Here is an 18,799-nt window from a genome sequence, read left to right as displayed (position 1 = left end):
AGACTCGGCCACCTGTACTATCCGATACCGAAGAGCCTTCTGACGACAGCGAAGTTCAGTTCAAAAAGGAAATGCAGGTCTTGGACAAGAAGACTGAACATGTCAAAGCACTTTTACGCGAGGAATAGAACGTTCTCACCAACGAACTTGCTGGTCCTTGCTCCATGACTCCCCCCACCTACGGTCTCCCTCCGTAGTTTCCTTCTTTCCCCAACTGCCGGCCTCGCCATGGCCCCACTCTTCTACCCAGCGTTGTACGTCTCGCGAGCCCTCTTTCCTTGTCCAGTGGTGGGCGCCTGCGTCGTGCCACTCTTCTGTCCAGGCCTCATTGGGGGTTTGGCCACTCTTCTTGGCGTGCTTAACGGTGCCGGCGGCAGTCATCGTCTCAGCCCAGGACTCATACCAGCGGTCGCCTTTAGCATTGTGACCTTTTTTACTGGCTGACAGCTTCTGCTCACCCAGCCCTGCTTCTTCTTGCCATCTTTCTTCCCACTCGTCGCCTCTGGCATTGCGCCCAGACTTCTCCGCCTCGTGGCCAGTCCGACTACCAGCCCAACGCTCTGCCCAGACGTCACCGTCTTGGTTGCAGCCATGCTTGTTGGCCCACTTCTCGCGGGTGTGAAAGCATTGACCGGATTTCTCATCGAACCAGTCAACGACTTCTCCCTCCCGCGTTACTCTTTGGGTTTTTGTTACGGTTTCACGCTCTGTGTTGCGTTTAATGGTCTGCCAGAATCTCAGTTCAACCCCAGCTGCGTTCGAGAAGTGCCAATGGTGGTGGGTTGAGGAGGGTCCTTCTGTGTGGGAATTCTCTCCCCACTGCGTCTCTCCTTCATCGTCCCGTTTCGCCCACTTCTTCTCCGTGGTGGTCGTGTCATTGATCTGCCTCCAGTTTTCCGACCACTCGACCTGGTCATCGTCTCGATGGCCGTGGGTGGAGCCTTCGACAGTATTGTCAGCGTAGGTTACTGCTCGCTTGGACTGAAATTCACCTATGGGGTTTCGGTACCATTTCTCCTCAGCGGAGACCATTCCCAGCTTGTCCTGTTCGTACTTGTCACCCCACGTATTGCCATCCTCCTCTAGCCACCATTTCTCGTTGGTGGTAGAGACCACTGCGAGGCAGTCCTCGATCTCCAATGCGGCAGCTCCGCTCTCCCTAATGGCGGGTGCGGCTGTCACAGGCGCCCTAGCAGGAAGCACAGGTGCTATCACTGCCCTCTCAGAAGGAATCCGATGTCGGGTCCAGCGCTCGCCCCATTGCATGTTATCGCAATGACGATGATTCGAACGAAATCCTTCTGAGTGCCTCTCGATGATATTGCCGTCGTTGACGACAGTGCAGTCGGTGCTGCCTTCTCGCTCGTCAAGGTTGTCGTTCTTCGACCACTTCTCCTTTCGAAGATTGTCGACAGCGCCGTCGCAGGACTTGGTGGTAGCTTGCTCTTTGGACTCTCCCCAAGTGTTGTTGGCCGACGTGCTCTTCCACCACTTGTCAGATTTTCTGTAGCTCTCACGCTTCTCCCAGACTTCTCCATACTCCTCCCGTTCCCCAACACCGAACTTCTCCCCTCGGGAAGTCTCACCTTCCACCCATCGATCGACCTCCTTCAGTCCGTCACGCGCGAACCATTTTTCAGCCCAATTCTCGCCTTCCTCGTTAACTCCCTCCTTGCAGCCCCACTTCCCCCCCTGCTCATCTGTAAAGTGGGAGTCTGTCCATTTTTCCTTATCCGACTCGAACCAGGCAACGCACTTATTAACACCCCCAGTGGTCTGAGAGCTGTACCCTCGTATTAGGCCGTCGTGCGTCTCCTCGAATCGTTTACAGTCCGTTTCCTCAGTTAATTCCCAGAGCCGACCACCTTCTTCACCCGTGCGCTTGGTCTGCATCAGAAACCGGCGCCCCCACTCACCTCTACGGACCCGTCACCGCGTACGACACAGATCTCCCTCCAATGCTCTGCTTTCTCCGACTCCTTGAGGGCTTGCACGAACTTGAAGGTGGTTTTGACTACGCGGTCCTCGTCGTCGAGGCTCCAGAACCAAGCCTCACGCCAACTGCGGCCATCTGCAGCCTCCACTCCGTAGGACCGTCCACTCAATATCACGGGGTCTTCGAAACCGTCGATCATGGTGGGGTTAGTATAACTTTGCTGCAGCCAGCGGCACCTCCAAGAATCGTCATGAGCCCTCTTCTCGCCCCACATTAGACCTCCGTCCTCCTCTGAGTCCCAGGTCTCAGCGTGACCATCACAGGTCCGAACCCCCTTCAGAGTGTCATGCATAAGGTGTAAGCTTCGGACTCCTAGGTTCTCTGTGACATTCTGAACCACCTGCTGGGTCTCGGGAAGGACGTGCAGCTTGAGAATAGGGGTGGGTGAGTCAACTCGCTCGTTGTTGTGCGTCGTTTCCGGTTCGGCCAGCTGCGCGACGTTTGTGTGATTCGACTGTTTCTGCATCATCATTCGCGAATTGTCAAGTTTTTACATGCTACACGTCATCTAAGCGTGCCCTGATACGGAATATTCCTCATGACTGGCGACCTGTGGTGGGCGTGTAACTGCTCACATGGCGAGGCGGCTCGATATCGCGGCAGTGGAGGTGCTGTCCGAGTCTCCACATACCTAAGACTCACGGATGGGCTTGGCAACCGCTGCCCCGCAGTCCAGGACACATATCGCGGTTCGGCTCGGGTGGCCTGCGGAGGCAAATAGGACCTAACAGGTCTATCAAATTGCCAAGACTGCAGCGGAACTGGCGAAGTTGGCCTCGCGAAATAGCCTGGAGTCGATGCAGCGGAAGACAGGACACGGTAATGGGGGGAGACGAAGGCGTCTGAAGGCCTCCGGGAATTCCCCGGCACAGATTGCACCCCAATTGGTGGTTGGACCCCCTCCACTGGTGGTGGCTCCTTGAAGGGGGGCCTCTGTCTATCGGTCTCCAAGTCCGGCATTGGGACCTTTGGACTGACGGCGTTGTATCGCATGAGCCCCCGTACGGTAGAGTAGAGTTCGTCCGCGTCAGGAGCGGTAAACGAAGTCACTCTGTGGTTAAGAGCACGATTAACCTTCTCCAATTCTCGTAGTTTCGACTGTTGCGAAGCAACAGTAGACCGGAGAATGTGCTCAAGTTTAAAATGGTCAGCTTGTGCATTCGTCTGTGTTCTGCCAGCCTGCTTCTCACATCAGACACCTCCCGGTCCTGTGCTTGCTGCTTCCACCTCTTTCGTGAGGCTACCAGCTTTTCGACACCTCGACGTAACTCGGGGTGTCCTTGGCACAGGTCTAGGACCTCCGTCGGATCTGCTGACCTGCTGGTTTCGAGCCCATTGAACTCTTTATTTTGTAGGATAATCGCTCTGGTAAGATCAACCTCCATAAAAATTGCTGTTTCGTAGAGTCTGTGTTCACGATTCAGAGGCAGATGATATCAGTGAACATTTCAAACGTTAAAAAGCCCAGTCCTCTGCCAGCCTCATCCATCATGGCATCTACTGCCTGCTCTTCTTCATTGCCGCTATACTTGTGACCTGACATGATTTTCCTTACTCGGGGATAAAACCCTGACGTAGACCAGCCTAAACTTGTACGTAGTTCAGCCACGCTGATACGGCCGTCTGCATCCTTGTCCAGCAAGCGAAAGGCATCCTTTATGACGCTGCTGTCACGAGACAGCGCAATCGTGTCGGTGACAGAAGCCAAAAACTCAGAGTACTGGATCGTTCCGTTTCCGCAGACATCCAGGTAGGGAAGCAGGGCGACAAGCTCCTCCTCTGTGCCCTCGGGCAGAGCGTCAGCATCGCAGACTTCGCGTATCCGAGCAAGGCCTGCACGAACGCCATCCTCATCGAGCATGCCATTGTTCTTCGCATCTAATGCACGGAACAGGCTTCTGTAGCCTTCAGTGCTCTTCGAATCGGCAAGACGAGCAAGTAGCAGCAGTACCGCCCGTTGAAGAGGGTTTCGTGTTGCGTGTACGCGCCAAGACGGGAGCACCCGTGTGAGCAATAGGCTCAGAAGGGAGTGTGCCTTCCGCTCACTCTTACTTGACACAGAGTTGGAATCGTCCTCGACGCCAAGACTAGAAGTTCCTAGACGCCACTTGTGTCCCGATGGGAAGTTGTGGCAGGACTTCGTATGCATGTCAAACTCCGACAACCGACAACAAGCTTGCTCGTCGATTGGACTGAGACTGTCACAGCAGGGACTGGGCCACCGGGTGAGATTCAGGCTGACGGGATCGTTTTTGGTTATCCACGGATGCTGGAGTGCTTGCTCGGCACTCAGCCGGTCATCCTCATTGCGGCTTAAAAGCAGGGAGAGGAGGTCCTTGGCCTCAGGGGAAACCTTGTCCCATGAGTCTCCATTCAGTGTTGGAGCTGACTTGCAACGGAGGACTTGATCTTCCACGATGGAATCCGAAGGACCGTCGAACGGCAAGACACCGGACAGCATGATGTGCATAATAACACCAACTGACCAGATGTCGCATTTCTCAGTGTAGCTCCCTTCAAGGACTTGCGGTGCAACGAAGCACATCGTCCCGACCTTCTTTGTCATCTTTGATTTCGGATCAAACCGAGTGGCGAGCCCGAAGTCTATAAGTTTCAGGTAGGAATCGCGACCTTCACCCTCGAACAGAAAGTTCTCAGGCTTCAGGTCGCGATGCACAATTCCTTGTGCGTGCAGATAACAAACCGCTGAGAGGATTTGCCGCAACAGCCGAGCGGCCTCGATCTCGTCCAACTTCACTTCCTTGAGCAGATGAAAGAGTTCGCCTCCGGTGCAGTGCTCCATAACTATGTAGAGGTTCACGTAGTCCTCGAAAAGCTCCACGAGGCGACATATGTTGGGATGATCTAGGTTCTTGTAGAGCCTGATTTCCTCCCGAAACTGAGACATATCCTCAGGACGTCGCTTGGAAACCTTCTTCACTGCGCGGGTCGTCTGGCTGTTGCGGTCTACCGCAGCGTGAACAGCGCCGAAAGTACCCTTCCCTATGATCTCCTTGAGAACGTAGTTGGTGTAAATGGGGGAGTTCAGAGACCCGATAAGCTCCGATCGTTGGATTGGGATAGGCTTAAAATGCATCCTCCCTTCTAATGGACCAGACTTCACACGATGTAGCAAGTGCTTGGGAGACTCTCGCAGGTTGGGGGTAGAGAGAGGCGCAGGCCTCAGTGCTGGAATTTCCCGTGTGAGTGCGTCCCCAGTTCCGGTTTCTTCCGCCATGAAATCGCGATTTTGATCATGGAGGTTGTGGTTGGAGCAAAAACCCGGCTGAAGGATCTTATTGGTGAAGTGCACGACCACCTTGGACTCGACAATACAGCAATCGACCCGTCAGCCTTAGATAAACGCGTTATCGTTCGCGCTCGAGACTCTAGAAGCAACTCCAAAGCCATCAGCGTGGTCGAAATAGCGTGTAGAGACTACTACCAAGACAACAAGCCTAGAGATTTGGTCTGCACGGACGGCAGCTTTGCACGTTTGGTTAAGACAGCCACAGTGCAAGGTTTGGATGCTACGGGTGACGGGCGGAGATTGCGGCCTAGTGTGTATGTGACCCTCTCCTTCGCTAAGGTCGCGTGACCATAAGAGGCACACTCTCATTTGTTGTGTGCAATGATGTTTTACAAACGAGTCGTTGTACAGTGCGATCTTAAGCATCGCAGATCCAAAGATTCGGTATCATGTTTCATAAATGAGTCGCATCTGGTTTACTGAACCATCGTTTCATGTGGCTCATTGAGGCTGCTAGCAGCACGCCCACCATCTGAGTCGTCTCAGCCCACTGGCTAGCCGGGGTGGTTGGGACACTCGTAGGCGGTGGGGTCAGAAAGTCCCGTATACCCTGCCTGTCCCCCAGGTCGCCAGTGTAGATATGCGGCGAAGAGAAGTCGCTGGACAAGCGGAGGATCGCAGGTTTCTTGCACGCCGGCAGTGCTGGCAGTTGGTTAAAAGATTGCTCCGATAGGTAGACGAACGCGAACTGGCCTCGGAACTCTCGGGCTGTTGCCTCAAGCAACTCACTGTAGAGAACGAAGTCCTGGTTGGACCCCACGAGAGCCACAAAGTCGAGCCCGGTCTCTACATAAGCAGTGTAATTGTCGGAGCTTATCTCGGCGAAGACCGGAAGCACGTGCACCTTGATAAACAGGCTTAGGGATTCTTCTGACATCTCTGGCGCCTGGACCTTCTCAAGGCCGTGGAGCGTGTAAAGTTCAACACTGGGTGTGTCACTCTCCACCAAGGCCCATGAACACACGAGCCGCATTTTCTTAGCCAACGATTTGGTTAACTCCCACAAGGGACTGTCTCGGGGACATCTGGCCACCACTGTTCGGTTTGCTTTGGTGGCCACATCGGACACTTGAGCCTCATTTAGCTCCAGGACAGTTGGCTTTGCAATCTCCTGTAGCCAGTCAGATTGTTCTGAGGGCGGTGGTGGTAGCATCCTCATCTCAGAGTCGCTGAGCTCCTCCTCCAAGGACTCACGGGCGTTGTTGATGGAGGTGTGGAGCTTGGAGCCCCAGGGTGCTAGGAACCGGAACAGCTCAATTCTGTTTTCTTGGAAGAATTGCTCGAAGTTCTCTCCAGTTAGTTTGATGACTTTCGACTCGCCATCAGTTGTCTCTCCGCGTACGAAGACCGACAGCCCGACGGCGATGACTGAGAAGATGTTCGTGAACTTCATGAGGCGGAACCTCTGTCGATAGGAAGGTCCTGAGACCGAGTGCAGCGCACCTATTTAAGGAAATTCGCAAATAGCCCCACACGCATCAGCACAGCACAGACATAGTCACCCGCCATCAGACCTACGCAGCCCAACGAGGAAGCGACCAGTGCCACCAGACATCTCCTGCAGCGCCGTAAAAAACACCTTAAAGCCTGCCTCGTTGCTGCGGGCTTCGAAATCTCCTAGCTCCAGGCCACTGCTCTCCAATTTCACTGGGAGTAGGGACACCATGACACCTGTGGATTTGAGGAGGCGGGCGGCCACTCGAAGCAGCCCCTGGAAAATCTCGCCAGTGCTGACGGTTTTCCAGGGAGGAATGTAATTGGCCGTGTCTACCTTCTGCGCGTCCGTGACAGAGCCGTCGTTTCGACCTGTTACCTTGGCGCCAGCACGGATCCCGTACGGAGGGTCCGTTAGTATGATGTCTACGAGTCCTCCTTGAACGTCCCGGATTATAGGTCGGTCCCCTATACTGTCGAGTCGGACCACCCCATCAGGCGCTCCGAGACCGTAGTAGGTGAAATTCCTAAAGATATCTGAGGGAAGATCCTTGATTGACCTGTCCATCTTCCTGTCAGCTTTGGGAGTATTGGGGTCAGAGTGACTCGGCGATGGTTCCAGCCGCCGTCGCTTAACACACGAGATAGCATCTGCCGCTATGTTGCGGTTGACCCGACTGCAACTGTAGCCCTTCAGCACTCGGATGTCCATGTCCGATCCTAGCACCAAGGCTCCCCTGTCCGCTGCAGCTATCAATAAGCTGCCTGTACCACAGAACGGGTCATAAACCACCGACCTCGAGGTGACTCCCGCGGCGTTGCACATAATGAAGGCCAATTCGTGATCCAAGGTCGTAGGGCCAAGCACGAGCCGTTTCGGTAGCCGATACCGGTACCAGAACCCTAGATGACGGGTGGCCAACTTCCGCTTTGCGACCTGATAGCCTAAGAAACACCTAATGGGTCTGCCTTCCTGGTCATGGACCTCCCACAACCAAATTACTTCTTTGGGGTCATTCAGGTCTGCAATCTCGTCACCGGCAAAGAGCGTCGTCAGCTCTGACCGCCGAGTTTCACAGTACTCAGCGGAAGTCTTCCGATTGTAAGCGTCCACCATAAAGGAGAAGGTCTTGTCTGGTGGAGCTATGAGCGGTCTCAGGGCGGCAGGGGGGTTGAGCTCAGCCTCCAATCTGAGGTCTTCATATGATGGACAGTCGAACCAGACATGCACTATGGACTTCACCAGTACAGAGTTGTTAAGGATGAAAGCCGCCTCTTCCAGGGAGAGGTAGCAGTAATCAAACGGGTACCCCTCCCGTTGGCCTTGCCGGTTTGGTTGCCAGCGAGACTCGTCGAAGGGCTTGCACATGCCGAGAAGTCCCTCAACCTCCGCGAAACGGCTCTCGTGGTAGTCCATGCTTCGTGTCCATTGAATCAGCAGCCACTGCCTCATATTCGCGCTTTGTGCTTCAGATGTTCCGAGAAGGAAGCGAGGCCACCACGTCCAAGACGCCAGTCTCGGTTGCTGGGAGTCTAGGGGTTGGGAACTCCAGGGGTGATGCAATGGACACCAGTCTCGTGTCGCTCTTCCAAGCGCGGGTGATTCTCTCTCAGGTGCTGCGCAACAAAGTGAGCGGAAAAAAGTGATTCACACCCTGAGTAAATACACCCTGAGTAAATATTCTAGGAGATTCATATTGATAATTTGCCATGGGTAGCTCTGGCAGCCGCGATGAGAACAGTGTGAACCGCGATATTCGAACCCTCGCGCAGAACCAACAGATGGTAGCCAACGCCGTTATTGGCCTAGGCCAAACGATGGAAATGCTTCACCCACCAACCGGCGGTAGGTGCTCTCAAGTCATGCCTGTCGTCGTCAACGGCTGTCGCCCTAAGCCGACTTACCCTACGTATTGTTACCCAATGATGCCTGTGCAGCCACCGATGCCGATGCCGATGCCCCAATGTACCAGGTGTTGTTCTTCAGGGTGTTCAGGAAGAAGGCAATAGGAAAGTAATGTTTTACAATGGTTTTGTAGTCTGTTAATGGTTCCAATTTGCATTACTGGTGCTTCGAGCTCTGACCCATGACCACTTCGACATGAGTTGGAAGGTCGTGAAACGCGAGCACCACGTCATCCTTGCAGTAGCAATTACAGTTCTTGCAGGGACACTTACACGGCTTGGTAGAGTCTGCGGTTGTCATACCGCTGGTCTTGGTGGATGTAGAGCTTTCTGTCGAAGTGCTGGGAATTGCGTGTGTGGAAATCGGAGGGGCCTCTGAGCTGGTAGAGGCTATCCCGGCTGTCGTCTGTGGTTGCTGAGTTGTAGGATTGTTGTGGATCTCGCAGTGCACCGCTGCGTCTTCCGTTAACGGACCTCCGTACAGGTTAAGAGTGTGGACAGCGACTTCACAGCAGAGCCCAAGACTTGCGTAACAATTGGACACGGTAGTGGCCACTACCTCATCTCCCACAACGCAGCCGTGAGCCCCGTCAACCACCCTCCACTCCCCTCCGAACTCCTCACATGTACGGCACTCCTCCTCTATGTTGATGATGCAGTCACTTTCCTCGTCGGGAATTGGCTCCGTGGGGATAGGGCTAGGCCATTCAGTCCCGTACTCCTCGCAAAGGGTATCCTCGACGTCGGCGAACAGGTCATGGAGTACTGTGGTTAGCGTGCCGTCCATCGCGACCACTTTAAATTTCAACCCAGGAATCTTGTTGAGCTCGCGATTGTAAAACTCCATCACACATTCCTGCTCAGTTGTTGCGTTGTAGCTGCAACGGTTCAACCACTGCAACCAGGCCAGTCCACCAGTATCGGAAGGGGGGACAGCGACGACAGGATACACCGCTCGCTCCTGAACCGCGGTGAAGACCTGCTGCAGGCTGGGGTACTCCAGGGCGGTGCAATCAACGTCCGCGGTGGCGCCACCGTGGTGGGGTTTCGCTGGAGGAATCCAGTACGGCCCGCAGCTGGCAATGACCCCGTTTGCATCAGCAAGATCCTCAGGAGCCAAACCTCCTTCACGAATATTCTCGCCTAGTTTGTGGTAAAGGTGAAGGTAGTCTGATTGCCCTTTTTGATCCTTGCAAGCCGTATGGTAAAAAAATTGGAAAGGATAATTCGTGGGGTACCAGTCGTAATACGGATCGAATCTCTTATCCAGGCCCCAGCTGTCGTTCCAATATTTGATGACTTCGGCGGCCTCACCTTCCAGGTGTCCCGGAGCATCAGTCACTATCAACGCCACGCGGGCCACATGCTTCCCATTGGCATCCGTCTCCTCCCGCCAGTCGATGGACGGCCGAGTTACAGCTTGAAGAAGCGCGTCGAATGCATTCTCGCTGAGATCGTTGCCACCACTAATACGAATGCTCTGAATGCTCTGTTGGAGGGCTTCGGTGTCAGTAGACAAAGGATGGTGGACGCGAAAGCAGTGGTCTTTTATCATGTTGTATGGTGTCTCTCCAAAACCCCATCCAACCCACGGTAAGGTCTTGTCTGCGAAACTGACCACCCCGTAGCGAGACCCTGGCCAGGACTTGAAGAACTCGTCAATCATGCTCTTCATCGTCTTCTTCATTTCGTTTACGTGCTGTTTGAACGATCCCGTAGTATCCTGGATCTGCACTACATCGTAGGCCACTTCGCACGGAGAGGACAGAGCACCTCCAACGAGATAGCTATAAATGACGATCGGTTTCATCTGCGGTTATTGATATTACGTTAACAATTAACTAGCTCGCTGCGGGGCAGGAATCTGTGCATTGAATAGAGTTCAAACATCTGCCAGTGTGTCATCAGCCACAGCCTGCCAGGACTGCAACGTCTCATTCATCAGTCTAGACCAGCTAGTAACGGCTTCAGGTTCTTGGATCACTTGCGAAGTCTCCGCCTCGTCCAACGCCTCGCTTCTCACCATACGTCGATGGAAACGCTCCAGGCTCGACGGTGAGAAAGTGGGCACCGCGAACTCCGCTCCTGGCGAGAGTTTGGGTGAGCTGTCAGTTGCATCCGAACGTCCCACAGTTTGCAAAAATTCTGAAGACGCAGTTCCCAGATGATACACTTCGGGCACCGGTCTCGCAGGCACTGGGATTCTGATCCTTCCTATGGAGTCGACGAAGAGCCTTGCCGGGGAGGAGGGTTGTATGTCGGGCTCGGCGTCTTCAGACTGCGTGATGTCAGTGTCCTGCATACGTTGATGGAGCGGGTCGTGGATGCTCAGAGCCAGGGAATCTGCCGGAGTGAGAGGGACCGCAGTAGTGCTGACAAGGTTGGAAATTTGAGCGTCACTCTCCATCACACCAGCAACCGTCGGAGGATACGATGTCATGGGTAGCCGCGTAGAACCCCACCAAGGACAAGCCGCGGTGACGGTACTGATGAATGAAGCGAAAAACGGGTTCTCCGAGTTGTCATGGGCAGTTTTCAACTGGGAGGCTGCCCTAATAATGAGACGCGCCACACTTGAAGGCAAGCACTTTTTCTGGAACCGCAGTGCCACGTTCACCAAATGAACAAACACTTCCTCGGGAGAGAGGGGTTCGCATACCCGTTGGGGGGGGCGCGGACGCCTCGACGTGGACTGCACCCAGTTTACAACATCACGGACCTGACGGGCCACCGCTGTGCTTCGGACTAATGCAACCAGGCCGGCCACAACCGCAATCTGATCCTCGACCACCTCAAGCCAGAGGTCGTAGAACCCCGGTTCGTTCGCCATCGTAAGAACCCAAACAGCATTGATCATAGCCACGATCTGTTTCCGCAATCGACCACGAGGCGCCAAACAGCAGATGCAATTCCTACAGGATCCTTGCACTGAGAGGATGCTGTGGTAGTGACGTTGGAGGTCATCAACCGACATGCAGTACTGCACGACGCTCATGCAGAGATAGCCCTCTTCTACTCGGAAGGGAGGTGTAGCAGGAGGACGAACGCACGAGGCCATCGCGTGTCGCGCCCTGGACCAGGCCTCTTCCGCATCGAGGCACAAGCAAATGTCAGAGTCAAAATAGGTCTGCCAATCGCAATCCGACGGCCTTGCCCCAAAGTGGGGGAGTCGCGGACCACTGAGCGGTCCTTGTCGCAAGTCGCAGCGAGTGCAACGGGGACCGGCAAGGAGAAAGTCTGGGGACCGAGGACTCTCAACGGTGTGGCCTAGGGATACGCCTTGATGACGGAAATAGCGGTCTATGCGGTCGTTGAGATTCTCGCAGTGAAGGTAGGGCTCAATCCGACATAAAAAGCCGTCTAGCTGATGACATTCAACGGGGAATGCCATACGAAGCACAGGAATATCCCAGAGGTTGTCGTCGAGGAAGTCCAACAGCTCTAGTTTTCGGGACTCGTCCAGAATGTCGAAACTGCGCCCAAGTGACTGGCGACTTCCAGCCATGTTGGAAGAGGAATCGGCAGCCTCGCCACGACCCAGGGAGTAGGATTCCAGAATGTCCGTGCGAAGGGCAGGGTCCGACTCGGTTAGAGACGACTGCACCACTTTCTGCTCCCTAACCACGTCCGAACTGTGGAGGTAGCTCAGAGGCTTAACTGAGGCAGATCCCTCGGGAATGTCACTGTCGGAGTAGATTTCAGTGGAAGACTCCAAAGAGAGTGCTTTCCTCCGAATATGGGACCGACTTCGGGACTTGCGGCGCCGTCTGATGAGAAGGCTATCCGACTTCGCTGAGATTACCCAGTGGAACTTGGCATTCTTCTGTGGCAGCTTTACATGGACCTGCATCCCTGACGACTCCGACGTCTCATTGGTTGGCGCGCTCTGCTCTGTCCATTGTCGGAGTTGTCGGTCCCAGTGGATATCAAACCCGAGCTCCTGTTTGGTTGTCTGATTCACCAAGAGTTCTCGAGAGGCCTCGTCCAAGCCCATGTCGTCGGCAAGTCCGTTGAGCTGCGTCAGAAGTTCACATAAAGCCATTTGCTTGCGCTCGCGGTATGATTTGATGACCGCTGCCAACGTAGCTAACGCGGTCCGACGCTGGTTGGTGGACACGTGCTCGAAGATGGAACTTGGAATCGAGACTGAATCCTCAGGCAGCGGTGGCTTCGGCGGGGACTCTACAGGCGTCGAAGACTCTAGCACGTGTTCTGAGTGGGTCATCCGATGATTTCCACATGGTTGCATCGGGGCGAAAGACATTTCATGTTCGTGTCTGAGTGAATGATAATGCGAAAGAACGCAGTCCTCATCAAAAACTTGAGGGATGGCCGGAGCAGGGCGAGAAGGCAGCTCGGATGTGACTCTCCTCGATTCGATATCGAACCGCGGGGTCGGTTGAGGCGACTGCGGGGAGTCATCCATGGGGGGCTGCACCGGGGTGTGCGGTGTCTGTAAGGGAGCTACAGGGGCTTGGGATAGAACACGATGAGTTAATGGGGCCTGTGGAACATAAGCCATGTCTGGGGACGCGTGGACCCGTGCTGTTTGAGGGGCTGGGCTAGGGTGCACGTATGAGACGTACTCAGATGGCTTGCGCCACGAGCATGGATTTTGAGTTCGAAGTCGAATGTGCGGAACGTTGGACCAGTGAGGGGCTAGCTCGGCTCGTTTCGGCATCACATAGGGACGACCGGCTGGCGCAGCCACTGATCTCACGTGTGACCCAGTTGTCCTTGCAGGGTACACCCGCTCAGTTCGCTGAGTCAAAAACGTCACTGGAAACCGCGGCGTAGTCACTTCTGTAGGGCTAACCGACGTGCTGGGCGTGGTGAAGCAGACAGGTCTTAGGGGTTTCTGGGGCCGCGTGTGGCCCCACTTGTGTGTAGCGGTGGGGGGTAGCATGGCGGCCTTGACAGTATATCTCGCTAAAGGAGATGCAGTCCATTTAGCATGGTTGGTGCCTGGGATACCGAGAGGCGAGGCAACGCACTGAACGGTATGGGAGACTGGCTTGGCTCTCACGAATTGGGCTGCAGGGCGGAAAAAGTTGGTTCCTTGAGGTCGATCCTGAAGCCTCCTCGGATCCGCGCCTGCATTCGGGACGGTGTGGGGCATCATTGGGATGGAAATTCCCTCGTTTTCACGGCACATTACGTAAGAAGAAGCGTTACACCCAGTAACCACACAGCCACTACTAGTCTAGCAGAATTGTTCGTGGTGGACGAGACCGTCGTGGATACGTTAACTGAACGGACGGCTGTTTGCGCGTCTGTAGACTGGGGGGCTGTGAGAGTGGGGAAAGTAGGCAATACAAAGCGAGTCGTGGGTGTTTGTCGACTTAAAAACGCGGTAGACGAAAGCTGCGTTGTCGTTGTCAGTGGAGTAGTAGTTGTGCTGGAAGTAGTTGTGCTGGAAGTAGTAGTGCTCTGCCAGAGTCGCTCCAACACCTCGCCGTGTGAAGCTCTTGCTCTCTTGATAAGCACATCATTGACTGTCGTTCCCGACGCCAACCACAACAAAAGAGTCCACATTTCTAATTTACTGCACTTCATGAGCCGCGACCCCGACATCGACCCCTGCCACGCCCTCGGCTGGAAGGGACGCGCTTCTTGCTCTCTGCGTGTATCTGTGCGGTTTCCAGCGTCTGCGGAGATAACCGCACGTACTTCACAGTGTTGCCTCTGACAAACGATTCATCCAGCTTCCAGAATTTATCCCCGTCTGCTGAGGTGACAATCACGGATCGCTGGATGAACCAGCTTCCTTTGCCTCACGAGATGCACGTTCATGAATCCGTCGCAGGAAGCGAGAATTCCAGAGAGCGTCTCTCCGTTCTTCAGCTCTACCAGCACGGCTGTGTTGGTGGCCGCTTTCAGTAACCCTAGAGGGAGCACCATATTTGCGGATTTTACATCGGAGCTGCAATGGCTAGTTGTCACGTCAGCGTTGGCCTGGCTCCTGCCTATCTTTGGTACACAGTCAAATCGAAACCAAAATATACATTATCAGCATTTTCAATGAACCTCTTTCGTCTATGCGGGGACATGATCCACCTGCTCAGCATCCTGCTCCTGCTCTGGAAACTGCAGAAGTCAAAGAGCTGCGTGGGTGAGTGGCTGGACGAACCCCTGATGCAGGCATTTCGTGCAAGATGCAGGAGATCTACCTAGTAGTCTTCGGCGCCCGGTATTTGGACCTGTTCTGGAGCTTCGTGTCGCTCTACAACACCGCCATGAAGGTCTTCTTCATCTCCTCAACGGCCTATCTGATTTTTCTCATGCGGCGGAAAACACCTAGTAGGGGAGAGATCTCTTCGACACGCAGTCTGCATGACATACGATCGCAATGCAGACAAGTTTTCGTATCAGTTGTACCTGCTGCCCCCTGCAGTGGTGCTGGCTCTGGTCACTACTGCTGAGTACACCTTCTCAGAAGTGCTCTGGACGTTCTCGATTTGGCTCGAGTCGGTTTCAATTCTTCCTCAGCTTGTCCTGCTCCAACAGCTGCGCGAGGTTGAGAACCTCACCAGCAACTACGTCGTCGCCATGGGTCTCTACAGATTCTTCTATATTCTTAACTGGGTCCATCGGTATACTGCGGAAGGCTACGTTAACTGGATTGGTTGGGTCGGAGGGGTTATCCAGACGGCCCTCTACTTGGATTTCTTCTACTATTTCGCTACGTCAAAATGGTATGGCCAGAAGCTGATTTTGCCAATGGCCCAAGCTGTGTAGCGTGAATATACCATTCAAACGTTGGCCTGATTAAAAACATGCATGCGGTGCCGCGTTAGCCAAGTAAGCCAACACTAGTCTCAATGGTTCGATTCCTTGTGTGGCTCCGACGTTCTCACCATAGGGACGTCCGCATCCTGACAGGTCTCCCGCACTGAAGAGTTCAGCTTGTGGAAACTGTCAAGTAAGCCGACACTAGTCTCAATGGTTCGGCTGAATAAAAGCATGCTCATCAGATCCAGGATGTCCTTCTCACAGGCTTCCTCGTGTCCTGCACTGTGAAGGCTAGGAGCCTGATGGTAATCACTCCGCTTCTTGTCGTCTGGACCGGGCTTCTTACTCTCCTGGTCAGCGGCGCCTCGGTCAGACCTTTTGCGGTGGATTCTTAGGAACTTTGCGAGATTACTCCCCACTCTTTGCATAGATGCATCTAAATTAGTGGATTACGTTGGGAACTAGGCATGTGTCGTCATTCCAGCTCCTAAAGTCATAGAGTTGCTTAATCACAATGTCAATACGCCTCTGAGTGCTGTGTACTCCTGCATGAGTTGGTGAATCTCCTTGTCAGGGTCGGATTCTTTCTTTGTCTGTTGCTGCATAAGACTTTGCAGCCACGACTTCAATTCGTTGCGTCTAGGATCCTCCTTCTCCTGCTGTACCAGAGCTGTTTCCAGATCGGACACCATCGCCTCCGTTTTCTTGAGCTCAGTCCTGTGGAGGTTCAGAAGACCTGTTTGACGAGCTAGCTCTCGCTCTGCGGGCCAACCCTTCGGTTTGCCGACCTGCGTGGCTCGATCCCGCACCAAAGCTTGAGATCTCCAACTCGAATCACTCTCAAGCCTTACACAATTGTTGTCCACATGGAGTCGTCTGCTTCTGGCCTCCACGACAGCACGAGCGCTTGTCAATTCTCTCAGTTCGTCTTCCAGGGCTTTCGTCCTCTGCCTCTCTCTGGTTATCAAGTCTTCACTGTGCTCCAGCCTCACCAGTGCGTCTGTGTACTTCTGCAGGGGGACCGAGTTGGTTGTATTTAGCTTCTTTGATTCCTCAGAGGTCTGCAACGTTTGGCGAAGGGCGAGAACTTCCGAGGCCAGTTGAAATTTCTCAGCGCTGTGTCTAGTTCGAAACGAAATGATCCCCCACCGGTCAACCTCCTTCCTTGCCGCTTCTAGTGCTGCCCTCAGAAGTTCGGAATCTCGTTCAAGGTCTGTTCTAGATTGCTCCCGAATAGATTGCTGCTGCCTGACCGACTGAACCAGCTGTTCGATGTCGCTCAACTGCAGGTCCGAAACTTGAAAGGGCTCCAACATGTCTACTAGGCCGTACATTAGATTAGCCAACGGGTCCTGAAAGCCCTCTGATTCCAACAATGAGTGTGCGAGGCCCTGGAGAACAGCTACCTTCTCAAAGTCGGAGGGGTTGACAGAGCCTGCTGGACTTATATTCTCGGTTGCTTCGTCCACGGGCTCAGTGTCGGAGTTCGGCTCTGCTGAGGAGTGAGTCTGATTTTGCTCGGTTTCAGAGCTATCCGATTCCTGTTCGGCCTGAGTGGTGTCGGAGCTATTCGACTCCAAGTCATCGAATACGAATTCCCCTGCTACGGCCAGCTCATCTTGAACCTCCTCCACAACCAGCACATCTTCAAGCTCGTCCTGGTCAGACAAGTCGAAGGATAGCCCTGACGGAACGGGGTCTGGGTACGCTATTTCAGTCTCGGCGTTAACCGACTCGATTTCATGTGACCGTGTCTCCTCTTCAGAAACGATAGCGTCATGTTCGGTGTCAACGATGGCGTCCTGGAACACTTCCCCGCTGGACCATTGAGGTTCGCAGTTCTCTCTGAGAGCAGAGACGATCGCCATGACACTGTCAGTTGCCGGCTCGTCCGAAGATACTGCCGCGTCAGACTCCGTAGACGAAGGATCGGAGATGTCAAGGAGCATATCGGATTCCCAGTCCTCATCGGACACTCTATCTTCCGCTCCACTCAGCTGGGTGAGTAGTCGCTGGAGCAAGGACCGTTCGCTGACATCGTCACTTTCACTGGACTGGCTTTCAGTCAACTCTCCGAAGGTGCCGTAGTCATCCTTGGATGGTTGAATTGCGCGAGGCTGCTCAGCACTATCTCCAAAGGTGCCGTAGTCATTCTTGGATGGTTGAATTGCGCGAGGCTGTTTGCTCTCAGCACTGTCAAAGTCAAAGTCGCTCTTCATCAACATCTTTAGTTTGTCCAACCTTTCAGCATATCTTTCTGATGAGTTGTCTGCTTGGTGATGCACCCCGGAATGTAAGCAAACATTTGGACTTTCTGGTTGTGTCTGAGACAACAAAGACCTAGTCATACTCGACACTCCGGACCTGCCAATTCTCCCAATGTCGTAACGAGAGTTCAGGACGATGGAAGTGCCTGGATTGGACTTGGGCTCTCCCATCATTTTGAAAAGTTTGAAAAGTTGCCGGTGGAAAATATGTATGTCGATTGGTATCTTTGTCATAAGGAAGTACATTAGGATCACGCTGTCACACCTCTGAAATGTTTGCACATCCCAAGCTTCCATCTTTTATTGGTCAGCGGTCTGTCAAAAAATCTGAAGCGAAATTGGCAAACTGTAATGCACCAGTACCCTGAAGAGCCGTTGTTCCCTGTGGGCATACCGATAATGGGTAGAGATGGGAACTACGGCATGATTCAAGCGGAAGTAGAGAAAGCTGAACAGTTGGCTCTTGCGGAGATTCCGAGGCTTCTTGCGGATGCTCCACTCCGGGATTCCTTCTATTCCACCAAATCGAGGCGGTGGAGCGTGAACTCCCACGAGCTCATTTCTGACTTCGAATCGGCGCTGTCCCACATTTCTAGCGCGTCCTTGATTGGGGATTCCTCTGATGAGAGCGACACTGATTCTGATTCTGGTTCTTCCAGCGAATCCCACATTCCAGGCGAGGATATGTACAATGAGTTTTCCAGAATCCTGAACGGTGTGAGAAAGTTGGATTGGAAGTGGAGCCGGACCTCGTCCCCTGAAGGTTTTAGCACTCGCCTGATGATGCTACGAGAAGGATCGTTCACTGAAGATGCACTCATAAGATTGCAGAGCGCATACGAAGCCTTTGCCACTGGACTTATGAAGCACAACACCTCCATCGCGCGTGACATGAGCACTGACGCCTACGCACAGCAGCTCGTGCGCCAGCATCTGGCGCGTGCAAACGCCAAGCCTCCTTCTGCCCCACTAGAACTCCAACCCCCGCAGCCCGATGAGAGCGAGCCACAGTCGATAATTCCCAGCGTGGAATTCTGGACTAACGCGAAGCAAAGCCGGTGGGTGAGAGTTCTTTTGGGTTACCAAACGAAACTGTCGCGTGAGGATCTTGAAGCCTTCAAGCGTATTGCCTAGATTGGTGTGACCTCAACGAAC

General features: G+C 53.9%; 10 protein-coding genes across 16 annotated transcripts; 3 read left to right on the top strand and 7 right to left on the bottom strand.

Annotated features, from left to right (window-relative positions):
• Positions 1-135: 135 nt before the first annotated feature.
• KVP18_003716 (uncharacterized protein) lies at positions 136-2,468 on the bottom strand (the record flags this gene model as incomplete). 2 transcript variants are annotated; one of them, XM_067955675.1, is made up of 2 exons in its annotated part: positions 136-1,887; positions 1,917-2,468. In XM_067955675.1, the coding sequence occupies 2 exons, from the start codon at positions 2,466-2,468 to the stop codon at positions 136-138; spliced, it is 2,304 nt and encodes a 767-aa protein (XP_067810056.1). The 2 variants fall into 2 exon arrangements, with proteins under 2 accessions (XP_067810056.1, XP_067810055.1); XM_067955674.1 differs by lacking the exon at positions 1,917-2,468 and having other exon boundaries at positions 136-1,893.
• A 948-nt stretch (positions 2,469-3,416) lies between these two features.
• Positions 3,417-5,234, bottom strand: KVP18_003712 (uncharacterized protein; the record flags this gene model as incomplete). Its single annotated transcript, XM_067955669.1, has 1 exon — positions 3,417-5,234. One exon carries the CDS (start codon positions 5,232-5,234, stop codon positions 3,417-3,419), a length of 1,818 nt encoding a protein of 605 aa, XP_067810050.1.
• Positions 5,235-5,252: 18 nt separating this feature from the next.
• On the top strand, positions 5,253-5,594 carry KVP18_003707 (uncharacterized protein; the record flags this gene model as incomplete). Its single annotated transcript, XM_067955662.1, has 1 exon — positions 5,253-5,594. The coding sequence occupies one exon, from the start codon at positions 5,253-5,255 to the stop codon at positions 5,592-5,594; it is 342 nt and encodes a 113-aa protein (XP_067810043.1).
• Positions 5,595-5,700: 106 nt separating this feature from the next.
• KVP18_003702 (uncharacterized protein) lies at positions 5,701-8,193 on the bottom strand (the record flags this gene model as incomplete). Of its 3 annotated transcripts, XM_067955651.1 has the most annotated exons (2): positions 5,701-6,749; positions 6,825-8,193. In XM_067955651.1, 2 exons carry the CDS (start codon positions 8,191-8,193, stop codon positions 5,701-5,703), a joined length of 2,418 nt encoding a protein of 805 aa, XP_067810032.1. The 3 variants fall into 3 exon arrangements, with proteins under 3 accessions (XP_067810032.1, XP_067810033.1, XP_067810031.1); XM_067955652.1 differs by lacking the exon at positions 6,825-8,193 and having other exon boundaries at positions 5,701-6,699; XM_067955650.1 differs by lacking the exon at positions 5,701-6,749 and having other exon boundaries at positions 6,805-8,193.
• A 609-nt stretch (positions 8,194-8,802) lies between these two features.
• Positions 8,803-10,455, bottom strand: KVP18_003725 (uncharacterized protein; the record flags this gene model as incomplete). Its single annotated transcript, XM_067955689.1, has 1 exon — positions 8,803-10,455. One exon carries the CDS (start codon positions 10,453-10,455, stop codon positions 8,803-8,805), a length of 1,653 nt encoding a protein of 550 aa, XP_067810070.1.
• A 72-nt stretch (positions 10,456-10,527) lies between these two features.
• Positions 10,528-12,894, bottom strand: KVP18_003717 (uncharacterized protein; the record flags this gene model as incomplete). Of its 2 annotated transcripts, none has more annotated exons than XM_067955677.1 (1): positions 10,528-12,894. In XM_067955677.1, the coding sequence occupies one exon, from the start codon at positions 12,892-12,894 to the stop codon at positions 10,528-10,530; it is 2,367 nt and encodes a 788-aa protein (XP_067810058.1). The 2 variants fall into 2 exon arrangements, with proteins under 2 accessions (XP_067810058.1, XP_067810057.1); XM_067955676.1 differs by having other exon boundaries at positions 10,528-12,870.
• Positions 12,895-14,666: 1,772 nt separating this feature from the next.
• KVP18_003722 (uncharacterized protein) lies at positions 14,667-15,383 on the top strand (the record flags this gene model as incomplete). Of its 2 annotated transcripts, XM_067955684.1 has the most annotated exons (3): positions 14,667-14,757; positions 14,787-14,945; positions 14,974-15,383. In XM_067955684.1, 3 exons carry the CDS (start codon positions 14,667-14,669, stop codon positions 15,381-15,383), a joined length of 660 nt encoding a protein of 219 aa, XP_067810065.1. The 2 variants fall into 2 exon arrangements, with proteins under 2 accessions (XP_067810065.1, XP_067810064.1); XM_067955683.1 differs by lacking the exon at positions 14,667-14,757 and having other exon boundaries at positions 14,801-14,945.
• An 80-nt stretch (positions 15,384-15,463) lies between these two features.
• KVP18_003698 (uncharacterized protein) lies at positions 15,464-15,805 on the bottom strand (the record flags this gene model as incomplete). Its single annotated transcript, XM_067955639.1, has 1 exon — positions 15,464-15,805. The coding sequence occupies one exon, from the start codon at positions 15,803-15,805 to the stop codon at positions 15,464-15,466; it is 342 nt and encodes a 113-aa protein (XP_067810020.1).
• An 81-nt stretch (positions 15,806-15,886) lies between these two features.
• On the bottom strand, positions 15,887-17,941 carry KVP18_003709 (uncharacterized protein; the record flags this gene model as incomplete). 2 transcript variants are annotated; one of them, XM_067955665.1, is made up of 1 exon in its annotated part: positions 15,887-17,941. In XM_067955665.1, one exon carries the CDS (start codon positions 17,939-17,941, stop codon positions 15,887-15,889), a length of 2,055 nt encoding a protein of 684 aa, XP_067810046.1. The 2 variants fall into 2 exon arrangements, with proteins under 2 accessions (XP_067810046.1, XP_067810045.1); XM_067955664.1 differs by having other exon boundaries at positions 15,887-17,602.
• A 54-nt stretch (positions 17,942-17,995) lies between these two features.
• KVP18_003697 (uncharacterized protein) lies at positions 17,996-18,778 on the top strand (the record flags this gene model as incomplete). The annotated part of the gene is made up of 1 exon (XM_067955638.1): positions 17,996-18,778. The coding sequence occupies one exon, from the start codon at positions 17,996-17,998 to the stop codon at positions 18,776-18,778; it is 783 nt and encodes a 260-aa protein (XP_067810019.1).
• Between the last annotated feature and the right edge of the window lie 21 nt (positions 18,779-18,799).

This window comes from the organism of the source record quoted next (assembly GCF_019968955.1).
Source record: "MAG: Porospora cf. gigantea A chromosome Unknown PgA_NODE_30_length_64041_cov_343.188, whole genome shotgun sequence".
Taxonomy (NCBI): Eukaryota; Apicomplexa; class Conoidasida; order Eugregarinorida; family Porosporidae; genus Porospora; species Porospora cf. gigantea A.
Note: the sequence above shows the minus strand (reverse complement) of the source record. Positions and strands in the feature narration are given on the sequence as shown.